This window comes from Numenius arquata, chromosome 20 (assembly GCF_964106895.1).
Source record: "Numenius arquata chromosome 20, bNumArq3.hap1.1, whole genome shotgun sequence".
NCBI lineage: Eukaryota > Metazoa > Chordata > Aves > Charadriiformes > Scolopacidae > Numenius > Numenius arquata.
The window spans coordinates 6,290,738-6,308,457 of record NC_133595.1 but is presented as its reverse complement, the minus strand read 5'-3'; the positions used below and the strand labels follow the sequence as shown (position 1 = coordinate 6,308,457).

The 17,720-nt window shown below is 45.8% G+C and overlaps 2 protein-coding genes across 2 annotated transcripts in view; one reads left to right on the top strand and one right to left on the bottom strand.

Annotated features, from left to right (window-relative positions):
- Positions 1-3,189, top strand: part of ACAP3 (ArfGAP with coiled-coil, ankyrin repeat and PH domains 3) — a 92,322-nt gene extending 89,133 nt beyond the window's left edge. The window contains exon 26 of the mRNA XM_074161454.1: positions 3,083-3,189. Coding sequence (XP_074017555.1) covers positions 3,083-3,189 — 107 coding nt within the window. The remainder of the gene's footprint in view (positions 1-3,082) is intronic.
- Positions 3,190-7,119: 3,930 nt separating this feature from the next.
- SCNN1D (sodium channel epithelial 1 subunit delta) lies at positions 7,120-15,692 on the bottom strand. Its single transcript, XM_074161592.1, has 12 exons — positions 15,370-15,692; positions 14,279-14,531; positions 12,635-12,828; positions 12,337-12,440; positions 11,753-11,916; positions 11,067-11,165; positions 10,378-10,495; positions 9,771-9,849; positions 9,097-9,154; positions 8,287-8,342; positions 7,801-7,876; positions 7,120-7,527 (listed from the first exon to the last, which is right to left on the bottom strand). Exons 1-12 carry the CDS (start codon positions 15,690-15,692, stop codon positions 7,120-7,122), a joined length of 1,932 nt encoding a protein of 643 aa, XP_074017693.1.
- Between the last annotated feature and the right edge of the window lie 2,028 nt (positions 15,693-17,720).

Sequence of the window (17,720 nt, the reverse complement as noted above, 5' to 3'; positions counted from 1 at the left end):
TTCCTTGGGGTTTCTGTGACGCCGTCTTGTGATAACGTGATGAATTTCAGGGTGCTTTGGAAGAAGGCTGGGGTAGAGGTGACAGGCTCAGATCACACACACACACACCCCCCCCCAAGTCCCCCCCATTCGTGTTTCTTCAGAGAACCCGAGTCAGTTGATGCTCTGCCCGTGGCTGTCCCGTGGAAGGAGACCTTGCACTAGATGAAAATATCAATCCTCCCGCACATGGAGCACGGTTTCCCACACGCGGCAGTGCCGTCCTCCCCCCCCTCGTTCCTCTCACACTGCGTGTCTGTGGCAGAAAAAAAAAAATAAAAGAAGAAGAAGAAAAGACAGACTGGCCTGGCCTCGTGATTTCTACCGTGCTTAGCACAGAAAATAAATGCACAAAAATTGTGGAATAACCTCTGTTTTTCCCCTGGAGGGACAAACAGATCCCGATTAATGAATCCGGGCAGGCTCCTGAACTCCGTGAAGGAGTTAAATAGGAAGGATGCTTTGAAACCAGGAGTGTTACAGTCTTTTAAGGCATTTATGGAAGGAGAGCTGGATGCTCTTACAGTAAATGTATAAGCCCAGAGCTTGGGAGACACGTGGCTTCATCCCCACCCCGATACCGACTCCCACCGCCCCCCCCTTTGCTTTGCTGCCTTTCCCTTTCTGTCTGCGACGGAGCCTGTGGTCTCGCGAGGATGAATACGCTGGAGACTGAAACGCTGTTACAGAAACCCAGATCTCCCAAAGACGGTCTCTTGCTTTAGATAACGAGGATTAAATACTTAAACATCGTCCAAAATCTGGGACTAACGCTTTGTTACAACAGGAGGATTCTTGTTAATTGGAGTTACATCTTGAGTGTTGCCAGAACAAGTATTTGAGGGGTGTGCAGGAGGATGGGGATCTGGCTGAACGAGGATATATTCATGATTTTACCAACACGGTCAGGAGCTAATAGCCATTCTCTGTCCCGCTGCTTGAGTGCCACTTTGTCACCATCCCACTGGTGTCAAAACTAAGGATCAAAGAGGAGAAGTCGTGGCCGTTTCCTGGTGTCTGCACCAGAACTCGGCCAGTTCAGCGCTTGCTTACCTGGAGAGAGGAGTCTTTATTGTCCTCGTGGAAAATCTACCTGTTTTCCATACAGTGTGTAAGTGGATAAGGGTGTTTGGGGTTATTTTCTTCTTCTCCCAGAAAGGGAGCGCGTTTTATTTAGGGAAGGTGGGAGGAATAGGCAGCTGGGGAGCAGGTGGAGATGGTGGGAAGTTGGGGTGATGCACACAGTGGGTGAAAAGCTGTGTGGGTCCCAGCGGGGCTGTCACCGGTGGGAGGGGACGGTGTCTAACGGGCTGCAAGGCGGGTCCCTGTCGCGTCAGGGTGTATTTGCCTGCACAGGACAGCACTGGGGTGGGGGCGCAGGGGAAACAGGCCGAGTCCCACCAGTTCAGGAGGGGCCCGAGTGACCGTAATCAGAAGCCAACAGGTAGGTCAAGCTGGGTTTGCGGCAGGCACTAAACCGGACATTTCCTGAGCGTTCCTGGGCCTCAAAATCAACAGCCCCCGATCAAAGCCTGCCCTGGCGATAAGGCGGGTGTTACACGCCTTTGCCACCCGCATGCGGATAATGTTGAAGACTGTTTTTCTCGAGACCTTTTGGGCTGGACACTGTTCGTGTAGTGAAAAGAGACAATTCTCCCACCCCAGTGTGCTCTCCCGGGAGCTGGGGTGGACGGGGACACCACAGAGGGACTGTCCTTTGAGCTTGCACCGGAGGAACAGCTGGAGGAACTCTTCTTGGAAGATGCCCCCAGGCTCGGGTGGCTGCCAGGCCAGTGAGGGGACACCCCAAGCCCTCTCTGTCCACCCTCAGCCAGCCGGACACACACTCAGACCACTCTCCAGCCGAGTTTGTGAGGAAATACGAAGTTACAGGGGGTCCTGCTGCGGGCCTGGCTGCGTGGAGCCAAGTTTTTGTATTAGCTTTTCCCTCTGCACTGCACCAACCTTGACAGATGATGTCTCTTGGAGCTACACAGCTCATAGCAGCTGGGGATCCTCCCTCTCGGTGTCTCTCCAGGACACCTCTTCTGTCAAACGAAGGGGACAGGAGGTCTGTATGAAAGACCAAAGGCAGCTGCACCTCTGTAGGTGAATACCTGGGATCTTTCACTTATCTTTTCCCCTGTGGCTACATGGGTTCATCACCAGGTAAAAACGAGCTCGGTTGCTCAGACCGTGGCAAAAATTGCCCGAGAACATCAAGCGGCAAATGTACAAGCAGAGATATCATTAATGGGATGCGGGTGCCTAATTATCTCTAGAATTACAGCGTAAACCCGAAACTGTTCCTGCATCAGGGGAGATTCTATCACAGAACCGCTGTCGGGACACCTGAACTCTTTGCCTTCCCCGTGGTTTGAGCGGGGCCTGGTCACGGAGAGTCGCTGTTATCTGAGAGTGCCCTTCAACAGGCTGTTGTTTTGTCCCAGCACAGGCGGCCTGACGTTGTACCTGCCACAACAACCTCTGAAAAGTCTGGCTGCCAGAAGAGAAGCCAGATAAGCAGTAAATTACCTCATGGCTGGTCCTGGCTGAACAGTGTCTCCAGCAAACCAATATCCAGCCCTGTGTGAAGCTCTGCTGCTGCCCAAGCGGCACAAGGAAGGTCCTTCGTGTTTCAGAGCACTCTGCTTCCAGAATAGCTCTCCTTCAAGTCTTAAGAGTCTCTCTGCTGTCTCTTGGGCTTTGGAAAAAAGTACCAATAATACTCCCAATAAAAGGGAGGAATTATCCCAAATCTGATTGTGAGACAAGAGCCCTAAGAGCGGGTTTACATACACAAGATCATGAATAATCCTGTTGCAGTTAACAAAGACTGGAAAGGCAAAACAGGCTCCTCTGAGCAGGGCAAGGCTCGAGCCGGGCTCTGTCTCTGTCACAGGTAGAGCTGTCTCTTACACCCGGATGAGAGTCATGAGCTCCAAGTTAAAATGGCCTGATGCACCATGACCTCCATGGGTGGGAAGTAGCAAAGCAAAGTGAAAACACTGGGACTAACGCCTCTTCCTGTGTGTTTTTGCAGGAGATGCCACCTACCTGGACATCTTCCGGGAGTTCTCTCACATGGCTTCCAACGACCCCGAGAAACTCAAGAGGAGGAGCCTACACTTCAGCCATTCCTGCAGATAGTCCCGTCCATCCCTCCTCCCGCGGCTGAGACCTCCTGATGGAAGGGCCACGATGGCGGAGACGTCTGAGGGGGAGCTCTGCTGCTGAAGGAGGATGTTCTCTGTCCAGACGTGGTTCTGCTCGAAGTCTGCGTGTCCCCCCGTGTCTGCTTTCGTGCCCTGGCCAGGGAGGTGACAGCCCTCCCAGGGGTCAGGCTGTGGGCCGTGGTCCCACACCTTCCAGCACCTGAATGCAGTTTAAAATGAGTTAAGCTGATCTTTTAGCTCCCAGTTCCCTTTCTACAGTTGCTATTTCTGGAAAAATCTCCCCTTTCCGGCTGTGTGCAAACATTTCTGCAGCGCCTGCCCCTAAAATGAGGTACAGGCAAGCGGTTGTGACCGTTGAGCGTTCCAGGAGGAGAACAAGCCTGAAGTGCTCTGAAAAACTGAGGAAAAGTGAATGTCATGGACTTTTAGTTATGCCACGTTGTGGCAGCGTCACTGGAGCCAGCTCAGCTCACGAACCGACGGCACCGGCCGCCTGCCGTGCCCTGGGGTCCCACCACGGTGACGGGACGTAATTCCGGTGGCACAGGACCCTCCAGGTGCAGCTCTTGAAGGAGAAAAGCCCCCCCCCCAGGACACAGCACTGTAACACCACCACGCCATGGGCTCCCAGTCCCAACCAGTCCCCTCCAAAACCTTTGGCAAAGCATTTTGTTGTTTAAATTAATCTCTTAAAAAATACCTCCGCCCCCCAGCGCTTTGGTTTGACAAGGACCAGAAAATACAACACCGATTCCACGGGGACTTGGCAGGCAACCCTGAATCCAGAACCCAGCTCTCTCCCTCGGGGGTCTCCGTCCCCTGCTCGTTGTGCATCTCACTGTGAGGAGAGTTGAACTCTTCCCCAAGGCACGCCTCTCAGTATTATTTTTCTTTTTTGGTGATTTTTATTATCGTATGTCATAGTTAGCACAAATAATAACAGGTTATGTGTGGGCTATACAGGTATAGGCACCATGACATAACAAAGCGTATTGTCAGAAGGATATATATGAACTATGAAGTGCTGAAATGTAATATATCTTATGGCAGAAGAAATGTATTTTTTTGAAAAGGTGGGAGTGAAAAAAAATCTCACACGCAAACGGTATCTATGAAGGGAGAATAAATACAGGAAATGTTTTTTTAAATTCACACACATTTCTTCATTCTTTCTGACTCTAGATCTTTACAATCCAGAGAAGCTCTTCAGGTCGAGGAGGTTTAAAATACGATATTTATCTGACAGAGGTTTACGGCTTGAAAAGAGGAAGGTAAATGACCTTTTCCCCAAAGAGACGCGGGATTCTGACTCTCTTGGTAGCCCTTCTCTTTTATCTGATTAAGACAGGCTCTAATTTCATTAATGCTATTAATGAAGCACACTCACAGCGTGGCAGCATAATAGACATCTCGGTCCCCAACCCCCCCAGCCTGAGCAGGGAGCTGGGCTCTGGTTTGTACCTGTCTCTGGCGCTGCCGTGAGATTCTGAGCAAACCAGTGACTCCCAGTTGGGCCTCAGTTTTTGCTCCAGAGGGGAAACGCACAGCCCGGATACGAGGAGCTCCAAATAGGGCAGATATTTCAGCGACGACATCACAAACACGAAGGTATGACCCCAATGAAGAATTTGTACGGGTGATTTCTCAACTCCAGCAGGGCTGCAGGAACGTTCTGTAATGAAGAGGTAGCTGCTAAGCTGAAAAGTAGTCCACACCCTCAGAGAAGATTGCTCTAAGCTACCTTCCAACTGGATACCCATTGCTTACGCTTCCACTGCCTTAGAAACCATCATTTTATTCCACTAAAAGTGGCACACAAAGGTGTGAAGCAAGTTTTCCCTGTGTCCGTCTCCCATAGTGAGCCCCACATCCTTTTGCTCTTCCAGTCTCACGTCTCGGTGCCACCAGCAGACGTTCCCTGCCCACTCGCATACCAGGCTGCCAGGGCATCTCCCTCCCACCTTGCAACACCCCTGGCTCTTCTGGGCCTGCACATGGATAAACCGATGCACCCGCCCCTGCTCCCAGATCCCGGTCCTGCTTTGCCACATCCCTCTGGTTCCCAATCTGACCGCGAGACACGACGGTGCTGTTTCATCCTCGGTCCCGCACTTCCCTGTCCCCAAACTGGCTCCTCCTGGGGATGGTATTACACCACGCACAATTCAGCAGTGATTTTTTTTTTTTTTTTTTTGTGCGTTGGGACCAGTATAAAGATTCTTTTATCAATTTCCTTTCAGCTGACTTTTAGCCTTCCCGTTTATTCCCAGTGGTGACAAGTCTGGGAGTCCCGGGAGGGGCTTTTTTGTGTGTCGGTGTGTGCAGACACACAGAGCTGTGCGTACCTATGGCCCGGTGATCTTTCAGTAATGACCGCGTGGCATCCGCTTGAGTTTTGCATTCCCAGGGCATGCCCAGATGTTCTGCTTTAGAAGTCTCACTCCTTTTCTCTCCTTCTTGTCCTCAGTGCTTTTTTTCTTCACTATCCTTTCTCAACGGGGTGACTGGGACCGCAGTACTGCATAAAATCACTCTTGCCAGTCAGCAAAGCAGCTGTTTCCCAGTGCAGAAGAGCCGGGGAAAAGCCTGGATCACCCACAGCAATGGAGCCCACACGTTCCTTTTCATTCTAACCGGGCTGGTGGATTACAGCACAGTCCATTTGGGTTTGGTCTACAGCTCTGGAGATCCTCCCTGTGAATGAAAAAAAAAATAAAAAAAATCAAGTAAATCAAGCAAAAAAAGGAGACTTTCCAAAGCATCTTGGTGCTCGGCTTCTAGTGATGCCACAGCAAACTGAAGGCTACAAGGGTTCCACCTCCGTGTCTGCAAGCAAATCTCTTTTCATGCTTTGCCCCCCGTGCATTTAGGCTTCTGCACGTGAGGTTGGACACTTTGAGAAAGACTTTTCCAGAGCCAACACTTAGAAGTAACAATTAGGCAGTAACAAACCCAAATATCGTTTGAAGACACGACAAAAATCAAACTAAACCCCCAGTCACCGTCTGTATTCAGAGCATTTTATTATTTAAAAAAGTTACAAAACAAAGCTCATGGATTTCTTGTTAACTCTTGTTTTCTACAGAAAGTAACAAATAAGATAACAGAGTAAAATGCTCCTGTGCAAACGTCATCATCAAAAAATAAATGAGTTTTTCTATGTACACATAAGTTACTGTCAAATATTAACATTAAAACATCTCTATTTATAAATGGACTGCAACAAAAACGCAGCATTTTTTAATCTTCTAAATAAATCAGATGCTTCGTCTGTGACATACAGAAGTTATCAACCCCACTTCTTCTCTTTCCTTTCCCCTAGGATGGTCGGTCTCCTTTGAAATAATTGGGGTTAAGCATCTCAGCAGCAGCATTCTGTGCATTGTCCTCAAAATGCAGCAGCGACAGGTTAAGGACAGGGCTGTGATCAGAGCCACCTCTTGTTCTCACACTCTGTCACCCTCCAGACAGCACTGAGTGATTGGAGCTCACGCTCCTCAGCCTCCACTGGAAACCTCTCCAGGAACGGCCAGGCTGACTCTTCTCTTGAGCACATTTGTGAAATGTAGATGGGCCTGTCTGAAGCCTCAGGCTGATTTCCTCATGAGGATTTTAAAGTTAAAAGCTATGAATAGGCTTTTATGAGGACGCCACGACTGTCCCAGAGAGCAGAAGTGCAGCTCTCCCCTCTCCAGATACTCATTAGGAACAAAAGGGCATTGCGTGATGTCTGAATCCAGGACACGCGGATGGTTTAATAACAAACTGGAGGAGGGGTGAGCGGTGTGGTTTTAGGTGCTCATGGATCCTGGATCCAGAACATTCTGTTTGCAGCCTTTCTGCCAGCACCTGAGCACGAGGGGAGCTTCCAGCCTCCCGCTTCTCTGGGCACACAAACGCACCCTCAGCTATTCAGCTCCCCTTCCACCGAGCTGCCCTTTGTGTATCTGAACCCATTAAGCACCACATCTGGGCAAAGCTCTGCCATTTCCACCTTGCTGGAGAGCGGGTGAAGGTGCAGGTCTGTTGTCCTGGCAATAGTCACTCCAGAAGGGTGAGCGTGAGCAGAATCATCACCTTTCCCAGCTTCTTCTTGCACAACTCGGTAGTTTTCCAGGGTCAAGCTCACGCTGGGGACGGTAGGAGTGTGAGCGACTTTCAATGTCTTCTTTGCCCTGAACCTTTGGTAGCAGAAGAGGAGAGACAAGACCAGTGTATCTATGAGCAGCTCAAACATTTCAACCACAGATAACACCGAGGATCCAAACCAGAGACTCCACTGGCTTCCCATGCTGGACAGAAGGAGATTCTCCTGTGGAAAGAATCAAAGGGTTGAGTTTATCAAACACAGCAGAGCTCGGGGAAGATGAAATTGCTGCCTATTGCCAGCAGGTGAGGCAGCTGCCTGCCATTTGGGGAGTAACTTTGTGTGACTGTGTAAAATGTGAAATTTTCAAGTCTCTTCCTTAAGAAGAAGAATCCCATTCCATCTCGGGGGCTGTAAATAATCCCCCCTCCAGCCACACATAGCACACCATAACTAATGAGGGGTAACGATGTTGGGAGCTGATGTAGCGCAACCTACTGAGAGTAAAGGAGACTCGTTCACAGACTGGTAGTTCAGTTGCTTGTAGAAGATGGTCACCTTGGCAATGTCCTGCCTGTATTGGAGAAAGGGAGCAGTCAGCAACGGTGGGATGGACATGTCATTCACCTGGTAGAAGGTACTGCTGGCGTTCTGATTTACATGCGATTTACATGCTGATTGCCAGGGAATAGGTTTCACCACTCACTCAAGCTTTCTTCCTGAGGGTGTTTAACATGAGCTTGGCAAGAGGTTTCAGCAGTGACTGTCTTACAGCGTTGTAAGGAAAGATGGGGAGTTTATTGGATGACCCTGTACATTTGACAGTTGGACTTGATGCCCTTAAAGGTCTTTTCCAACCTAAATGACTCTATGATTCTATGATTTTTCTCTTGTCCTCCCTTTCCAGTCTAATATCTACAAATTCTGCAGGGATGAAGAGTTAATCCACAGTCTTAACAGAAGTACCTTCTCGCAGTGACTGACCTGTTGCTGGTGGAGTTATATCCGTTCTGATGCCTCAGAGCCTGGCGGATCCAGTCCTGCAGCAGAGTACGTGTATATTATTGGCAATCCTGTCTTCTGAGTTTTCGTATATTTAATATTTTGTAAATGTAGATTTCATAAGCAATAATTGCACATAATAAAACAAGATGTAATCGATTGGTTTGTAACGTATAGTGATAGCTCTCGGGCAGTAGCTGTACTTGCCAGAATAGCAAGGAAATACACACTCATATTTTAGGTGTGTAGAGGATTGTGGTTCTTAAATCCTGCCTTTAATGGCACCCCCACCAAAGAATTTCCTCTTTTAAAAAGTATTGGTTGTATTTACACCTACATTATCATCTATTTCACATGAATTAATTACTTGGTCATACAGCCTGGATGCTCATTTAACATTAGAAGATAAGAAATGGCCAGAGGTCACCGATGGACTCAGTTTCCACTGAAGCCCTGCAGCACCTCACAAACAGTGAGTTCTCACACCACAGCACCCACTGGGAGCAGAAGGTCATTAGCACCATTTTGCAGCTGGGAACTGAGGCAAGGAAGGGAATTGCTGAAGATCCCAAGGAAGTTGGGATTAGAACTGGAACTGAATGTTCCGCTCCAGCACCTTAGTCTGGCATCTTAACTACAAGGTCATTCCCTTGGGCCCAGGTTTTGGACCAGTTTGCTTTATTTGCCATTTCCATTGCCTGAGTCATCATTTTTACCCTTAACTTTAATGTCCCAACAGCCTCAGTAAATGTAGGATCCCCTCTAAACACAGCAGTTGTCTGTATGGGCTACCTGAGACTTCACTGATGGCCATTTAGCTGTTCCAGCAGACACCTTGTACAGTGATTCCCTGATAAGATAAAAACGGAGATTACGGTCACTATGATTCTTGGCATTTAAAAGTGAATACATGAAGAAGTTTAACAACCTTAACTCGTTGCCCAAAGTAGAAGTTCTGCGAGCAGCTCTGGAGAACCTCGGAAAACGTTTTGTAAATCAGCTTAGAAAATAAAACCAGAGTTTGCCAGAAAACTGTTCAGGCCAGGAAGAAAACTAGAATAGTTTCAAAATCCTGAGAACTTTTCTTCGCTGCATTCAACCCCAATATATTTGATATTTTACTTTAAAATTATGTCTTTCTATTCTGAAATTGACCTACAATAAAAGAGGCAATCCAAAAAAAGTAATATAGATTGGAAAATGACAGAATTTGGTTTGGGCTTAATAAAACATTTCAGTGTGATAAAACAATTTCCCCTCTCTGCTGCCGTGCACGCACAAAGTTCTTATTTATTCGTCTAATGCTCTTGTCTTTTCCTTTCTCAGTACTGAGGTTCAAACATCAAAATGAAATCTCTGGTTCAGAAAATGTCAAGATCCAGTTGGCCAGTTGATCCACAAATTTTCCAGTGGGGTAATTTTCCTCTGCAAGCTGGCATTTATTGTGCTCTGCTTTTGTGACCTACCGGCAAGGCTTGGGGCACTGATCGAAACAATTCAGGTGATGATTTCTGAGCCTGTTGTACAGCTGGTAAAAGCAGTGACCTGGTGAAAGAAATGGGAGGAACACGCTCAGGAAATGGAAGGCTACCAAATCCTCTGTCCTCACTTGCTCTTCCCAAGCACACGGGACTCTCTCAGGGAGACATGGTTTTGCCTCTCACTTTGGAATGGGTCCAGATGGCCAAGCTCATCACCTGTGTGCAAAGAAGGTGCCTTCCCTCTAAGGATGTGCTGAGGACAGGCCAAGGAGAAAACCAAGAGAACTTCTTCAAAGCTTTGTCTTACACCAGCACAGCCACCAATATTGGTAATATGGAAGAGCTCAACCCTATATTAATGTCCTAAATAAAGGGATGCTTGATATTTTTTATGCACTAACTTGATATCCATGCAGAGACAGAGAGAGGTGTCTGCCACCTGGCTGGATTCAGTGATGTGAGGAAATAGTCTAAGCAGGAAACAGGCACAAAGTAGACAGGCAGTAACCAAAAGGGTCATGTAACTTGTGACTATTGTAGGAAGCTTTGGTCCCCTTTCAAGAAGGACAAGACAACAGTTTTCTGCTCTTACCCCATGCAGGCTGCTTATTGTAGTCACAGTACTTGGCACCAGGAGGCAGTGGGTAGTAGTAATAGCCACAGCCGCATTTTCGAACCATTATGTGCTGAAAGCAGGAATGCAAACACGCCTGGAAAATAAAGAAGGCATAGAAGGTTGGATAAGCCAGAAATTCTCAAGTGCCCAAATAATTTTTTTTACTGCAAAAAGACACCAGCCATTACTAGAGCACGATGATGCAAACGGTTTACACTTTTCATTCCTTATTTTCACCTCTGAGAACAGTATTGAACTCAGTGAAACAGAACTTCCCCCAGCTGCCTTTTTCATTGTGCCCAGTAACATCCCAGTTAAACAGCCCAAACTTCCAGATCCAGGAGCAACTACTTGCACAAATAAAGATCTGATGCCCAAGAATGTCCTACCAGAACATTCCAGCTGCCTTGACTGGCTCACTGATCTCTCTTGTGGTAGAAGGAGGGAAGAGCCCCAGTGTCTGGCACACAGTATTCCCCACTCAGTAAAACACATGCCAAATTATAATGCCCTGTTTATCAGCTTCTTTTCAGAGGGGCATGAATCTCCCTGTTATGTCAGCAACCTGCTGATTTGTAAAAACTCTCTGGAGAGTAAGGTATGACTTGTTTGCTGTTCATCCCTTCTGAATAAGCTGGGGCCTCATCCAGCCACTCTGGCCATACCTGCAGGGTGTAGGAGTTGTTGTACAGGAGTTTAACGTTCACATCATTGCCATTAGTTGTGCATTTCCCATAATTGCCACCCAGGCGATTCACCTCATCCTGTGGACACAGAAAAGAGAGGCCTGAGTGATTAGGAGCTTTAATTGGACCTAGCCATCACCATCTAAACTTAACTGGATGGAGCATTTATAAAGGACAGGAAGTACAGTAACATATGTGAGCAGCCAAGCTGTACCTTGCTAATAAAATATATACAGGAATGGGGCACAGGTAGGAGAGTGCACGTGGCCAGTCCCTGGGGTTTAGCTGACAAGCAGTAACTCATCACGTAAAAACAATTAAATCACTGCTGAACATTTGTTCTCATCCTAATATACACATGAGCCCCCTGTATAAGGCTGGAACAAGATGCAAGAGGTGTAAGAGCCTCAGAGTAAAACAAACCAGGCCCCGGTGTATTGAGGATCAAAAGGCCACCTGCATATTTGGAATAGCTTTCTTTTACCCATGGGAACCTGAGCACAGTGAATAGAGAGAAGAGGTTTGCACAAATACACATGCAGAGTCAAGGAGTGAACACCAGAGTCCCACGAGTCCCTTGTGTGAGTCAGTCACACTGTCCAGGCTCCTCACAACTTTCTGCAGTCAGAAGGAAAAGAAACAATGCTCTTGAGGAAGTGGCCAACCTGCTGAATGCCGATGGTGGTGGCAATGCCTGGTCTGATGTCAAAGCCTTCATGCTCAAGGAACGGTGTCTGATTGTGATTGTGTATCATCACTTTCACACCTGCTACTGTGGACAAGAGCGGGATGTGATCCTTCTGCTCCGCTCTCAGGATAAGGGAAAGTCCTGTAAACCAAGGAAAAGGGAAACATATAACGACTCATTTTGGCCAAAACAGGAACATCACTATGTCTTGAATTCTCAGCACTGATGAAATTGCTGTCTTAGCTCACAGAAGGGCCATTCTTTTTTCCTTAGAGACCTGGTGAGTGGTCAGGTACCGACTGCACCAGCCTATTCCAAAACTGTAATAATATTCTGCTTGAAAACTAAAATAGTATTCTGCTTGCTATGAGGTAAGATATGGCTTATACGCCTATCATATACACATGACTAGTGAAGTAAGCAAATACAGTATATAATTTGTGCCACCAGACTAGAAGAAAGGGCTATATGTCAGTAAGTCATGTAGAGAAGACATATTTAATCCACTGCCAAATTATACTAAGTTTAGCTCTTCTTCCCACTCTTTGCCAAATAACATACCGTAAGGAATTCCTGGTTTTGTAGCTGTCCAAAAAGAGTCTGTTCCCTTGCTGTTAAAAGTATAGCAGCTTCCAAAGACGGGATGGTGAAAGTGAACATAGTCACTGAAATCAAGAGAGATTTTGATGGGTTTTAATACAAATGTAGCAATAGTCCACCAAGTAGGCTCTATTTTTCCCTGCTTATTCCAACCAGGCAGGTTGACTTTCTACACTCTAATCAATAGGAGAATAGTTTCAGTCTACCAAGTCCTTGAGTTCTACTGAAATCACAATTATTGTATCAAGAAGTAACATACCTGGGTCTGCAGGGCTCCCCGTCGTACTGACAGGAGTAGACCATATCTTCTATTTGCTCCTCATGATCAGAAATGTTGATGATAACTGGCAGCTGGGACATGATATTCATGTAGTGAAACCTGTACCATTCAAGAATTGCATCCATCCCAGATGAATAGGTCTTGTAGAAGCAATTCCCACCTGTGGCGTTGCACTGGAGGAAAAGAAAATAGGGAGCCATTCAGCAGAGCCAGGATGTGACAGCCTAAGGGTAATCAGAGCTCAGGGGGCAAAGGCAATACCGGATACAGGGACAAGGGGAACCTTTATTTTTCCAGAAAGTGAAGTCTCTGATCATTTAAGTTATCACAGAATGGCTGAGGTTGGAAGGGACCTTTGGAGGTCATCTTGTTATGTGCTAAGCACCTTCTCTCCTTGAAGCTGAATGAGGTGTGACACTTCATCTCGGGGGAATGAGTGTAGGGGAGGAGAGGCAGGAGAAGAGAGCAGACAAGCAAATTCAAGTGCCTTGGGAGAAGGAAGGACAGGGCTGGTGGGAATTCTCTACAATCCATGAATCATGAACCAAGTCCTGAGACGCTTTCTTTGCTCTTACTCAGGCATTAGGTCAACACCCACAGATTCTGGTGAAAGTGTGCCTGGTCAAGGACTGCTGGATGGGGCAGGACAATAATAATCAGGCAAAAATTGCTGGCCTCTCAAGTCACGTCAATCCCTCTCTCAGAGCTTCTGCTCTTAGACCTACGTAAATCCTGTTCTTCATATGAAGAATTTGATGCATTTGCATTCTTCTCCGAAGTCACAGATACACATTTATTGCATTAATCCTCTTGATTTGTTATTGCCATCTTTTGTTTTATCTGCAACATTTCTAATGCCCCCAAGTACCACAGCATCTAGACACTGAGGGAACCCTCACATGTTGTTTCTCTGTTATTTCTAGGCTCACCTGCTAAGTCTAGATATTTATATCATTTTAGAAAGGGGTACAATGATTCCCATAGCCTGCTGATACCATTATCTACTTAATTTGTCACTGCCAGAAGGACTTCACAAGTGGGTGGGCTGTGTGAGATCATTGATGTTGCTATTGTTTCACTTCATAAGAAGCCTGACAATCAAGCATAAACTGTTAGAGGTGGGGATGGACTCTCCCGAAACACCCACCAAGCTGTCATTACACAGCACTGAAACTAGCTATTTTTTCACTCATTTTTCTTGAATGAACCTTGTGAGATTTTTGTCAGGGCCCTGAGTGTACTGTTAGGACTTAGCGGCCCTGAGTAGCCTCACCTGGGACATCCACCCACACCCTCCACCTGTGGCCCCAGGAGCTTATTTAAGCTCAGCCCAGAGGCTTCAGCTCCTCTTTGGGCTCCTGCTTTCCAGCCTGGCTGTTGCTGTGCTCCTGTCTTGCTGTGGACCCTGTTGATCTGGGCTAACTTCATGGCCTGATTTGAAATCTACCTCATAGCCACCAACTCGCCTGATGAATGGGACTCTTGGTTGGACCTGGCCACCATCTGTGAGCTTTCCCTGCTTGCTCAGGTACTGTGTCCCCCCCCCTGTGCCTCAGGGAGCACCTAGTCCTTGCAGTTCCTGTCTGTAGCCAGGTTAAAGTCTCAAAAGGGACACACACTTACCAGCCTGAAGCCCACGCTGGAATGCCTCCTCCCTGACCTGTTATCGCGATCAAACACTCTTATGAGTGAGAAGTTTTGGCTCAGCTTGAAGGTAGATGTGCTGAGATTGCCGATGTTTGACAAGTCTTTTATGCGGATGTTTTTCTCGTTCATGTGGAATAAGCTGGCTGATGTGTTGACGCCATACAAAAAAGTGATCGATTCCTCTGCCATGCGATCCAGTTGGACCAAATGTTCACTAACCAGTTCAAATCTGCAAGGAATGGGAATATTAGCTCTTTGTGAATATCCACGTTTCTGTTAGACAAAAGCACTTCATTTTATCAATAGAAAGGCCACTCTCCTGGTTTCTGCAGACCTTGATGTCTGCGTGAGAAAAGTCAGAAATTATGGGACCTATGCTTAGCACAAACCTCACTTCAGTAAGTTAATTTATTAGGAGCTCCAGTAGCTGCATTTCCAGTTGCTGCATCCTCCACTGAAAACCTCAGAACTTGTAGCTGTGCAGCATCAGCTGCACAAACTGGCCTCCCTGATAGCCAATTAGATAATTATTCCTAGTAAATTGCATAATTCCTTTGCTATGTAATTTGAAACTTGTCGATAACGTGCCACTACTGAGTGAGCCTGGTTTGACAAGCAGAGCCAACACAGACTTCCACAGAATTCATATTGTTTCCTTAAAGCTATTCTGTGGTACGAAAAACCAAGCAGAATCAGGTCTAGCATGCATTGTTCCAGAGACGGTTAGTTTAGTTAGAAATAAAGACAGAGTAGCCACGTTTTTCAGGGAAAGACTGTTTTTATCAGAGCACAAAATCAGTTAGCAGCTTGAACCAAGTCACAAGGCAAAGTTTCCTCTATCCTGACTCAGTGTATGAAATAAACTGCTACATGCTCTTGCACAATTCCCAACAAGATCTTATCTTAAAACCAGTTTGGAAATCACAATAGTCCCTTTCCACCTCTGTGAGGCAGAGAGACCTTCCTCTACCTTCAGCTTCTTCCAGGTTGGACTCATTAGGTTGCTGACCCTTCCTGGACTGTGAGCGTAAAGATCTGACTATGGCCAAGGGGGAAGCACGGGTTACCTGTACGGGTCCAGGTTGCAGATGGTAATTGCTGGGAACATCTTGGGCTCTGAATGCATGGACATGGTCAGGACAACAGGGTAGGCCCAGTACTGGCTGAACATGAGTGCAAATTGCCAGTATAACATGCCAAAGCTGGCAAGCAAAAGCAGAGTCCAAAAAGCTGTCTTCATCCTGTTGCTGTCCGAGCATACGAGGCGGATGGTGCCATGGATTGTCGTGTTCTTACAGAAGAACTCAAACATATCCTTGAAGGAATCATAAAACTCAATCAAACCTTCTTTCTTTTCTTCTTCTTCTTCTCTTGCTATTTCCTGCTCCATCCTCTAAGTCTGTTTCTGTGCGATAAAAAAGAAAAAAAAAAAAATCTTATTAGCTTGATAGAAAGACCACGGCCAATCTATGGTCACTTTCAAACAGGGAGGGCAATGAGTTTGTTATTAGCAAAAGCTGAAAATAACGGTGAGCTGACACCCATCTGTCTTTCCAGAGTTTGGACGCCAGGAAGTAGCAAAAGGTCAAATGCTCTGCGTGCTGCTGCCGAGGTAACTTAAGGGATTCAACATTTACACTATGACTGCTCTGTTAGTGTGGATATGCAAAGTTAATGACTAATACACAAGTTGCTGAGAAGTCTGCAGCCAAAGGGGTGTGTAGCTTTCTTCTTTCGAAGAACACCAAGGACCAGCATCTGATTCTGAAGCATCACGTCACCGTGTGTTAATACAGATCTGGAGCTAATTCATTCTTATAAGCATGTTACTAGTGAAACACGCTGGCCTATAGGCCTGGAACAAGACTGTCTCAGAACTAGCCATATGGCTTCATCCTTATGTCAGGGAATCGGGATAAATCCAACTTTCAGGAAGAAATTAGAAATATTAAATACTGCTATTAACAGAAATTTTGCCACCTATCTCTTAGATAAATGGCTTCTCCCAGGAATCTAAAGATCTTCTCTCTATTTTACAGAAGCAAAAAGAAAGCACAGGAACTGAAAATTACCCAAGAAGAGTGGCATAACTGGAAATCAAAATCCATATCTACTTTATCACAGTAAGTAAAACATCTACTGTGCTACTCTAGATAATTTCAGACGATGCTGATGAAAGTCTGAACCCTATTTATTTTAGCCAGCACAGATTGAGGGCATCTTCCTAGGTTTTAGTACCAGTCTGGGACATGGCACTATTGTTGACATACTTCCACGTACTGAATGTGACATCAATTCCTGTAATATGTGAGTTTCCAACATTACAGCACTCTGTGAATCACCCTACCTATTATGCTATTAAGAGAAGTTTACTGAGTACAACACTTTGGTCCAACCTTAGCTCCAAATAAAAATCTTATAAACACAGCAACAGAGTTTGAAGACAAGGAGCGCACAAATAACTAAAGATAACTCAGGATTTTATTTCAAAGATCCTTGGAATAAGACTTTTCATATGAAATCATATCTCAGAGGCACAAGCTGCTAAGACAGTCTCTTCAGCTGTGCCTATTCATCTCGGAAAGATTAGGAATAATCCTTAAAGAGAGAAGAGCACTCCAAAAGCCGTATACCCAATTAGCTTTAAAATAGCCCACAAAAGTGTATTATCTGACAAGGAAACCCAGTTTCTCACAAGTTATTTTCCCTAAAGGCCATTACACAACTGTGTTTGTATTTTCTAAGATATTGTTTAAAAATAATACAAATTTAACTGAAAGGCATATGCATAATTAAACACTATAAGTGATTTTTTTCAAATTTCCTGGGTATACTTGCCATTGATTGAATACGGGAAGCTCAAGCAAAGTGAAATATTTAAAAAAGGGTGTGAACAACTAAAAACATGTGTGATGAAGAATTGAAGTGGGAAATGAGCAATTCCACTTTTGCTACAAGGAAACACAGTTTTTCTGCATTGTGCATATACAGTTAAACCCTTACTCCCACACAGACTCCCCAGAACCATACTACTCTGAACCAAGGGATACAAATCTTATCAGCTCACCCTACGGCTGAAGGCTTACATCTTAATATTTATTTAGTCAAAAAGGACTATCTGGGGCAAACCCCAGAAGAGAATCCATGGTAGTCTTGCTATCCCCCTATTGTTACCCATTTTTCAGATTAAACTTTTATGTTTTATCTTTTTCTTATTCAATTCTTTCTTTCTTGTTTTACTTAGATAAGAATAAATGAAAATAAGCCTGCGGTGTATGTTAAGAAATATATTGTATGAGTCCTTAAATTTTTATAGTATTTTAAGATAGAAATTAAAATTGTGAGAGACTAAGCCAGGAAAATTGAATTTGTTACTGTTGTATTAATCTTCGCTAGTCAGCCTTTGCTCTAATGAGAA

What these genes read in the sequence shown, in the direction of transcription:
- SCNN1D (XM_074161592.1), bottom strand. Translation starts at nt 15,692, where the DNA reads ATGGAGCAGGAAATAGCAAGAGAAGAAGAAGAAGAAAAGAAAGAAGGT. An exon ending in GGGGAGCCCTGCAGACCCAG is followed by an intron (nt 12,441 to 12,634) that starts GTATGTTACTTC and finishes TCTTGATTTCAG; the next exon opens with TGACTATGTTCACTTTCACC. An exon ending in GGCCATCAGTGAAGTCTCAG is followed by an intron (nt 8,343 to 9,096) that starts GTAGCCCATACA and finishes ACTCTGCTGCAG; the next exon opens with GACTGGATCCGCCAGGCTCT.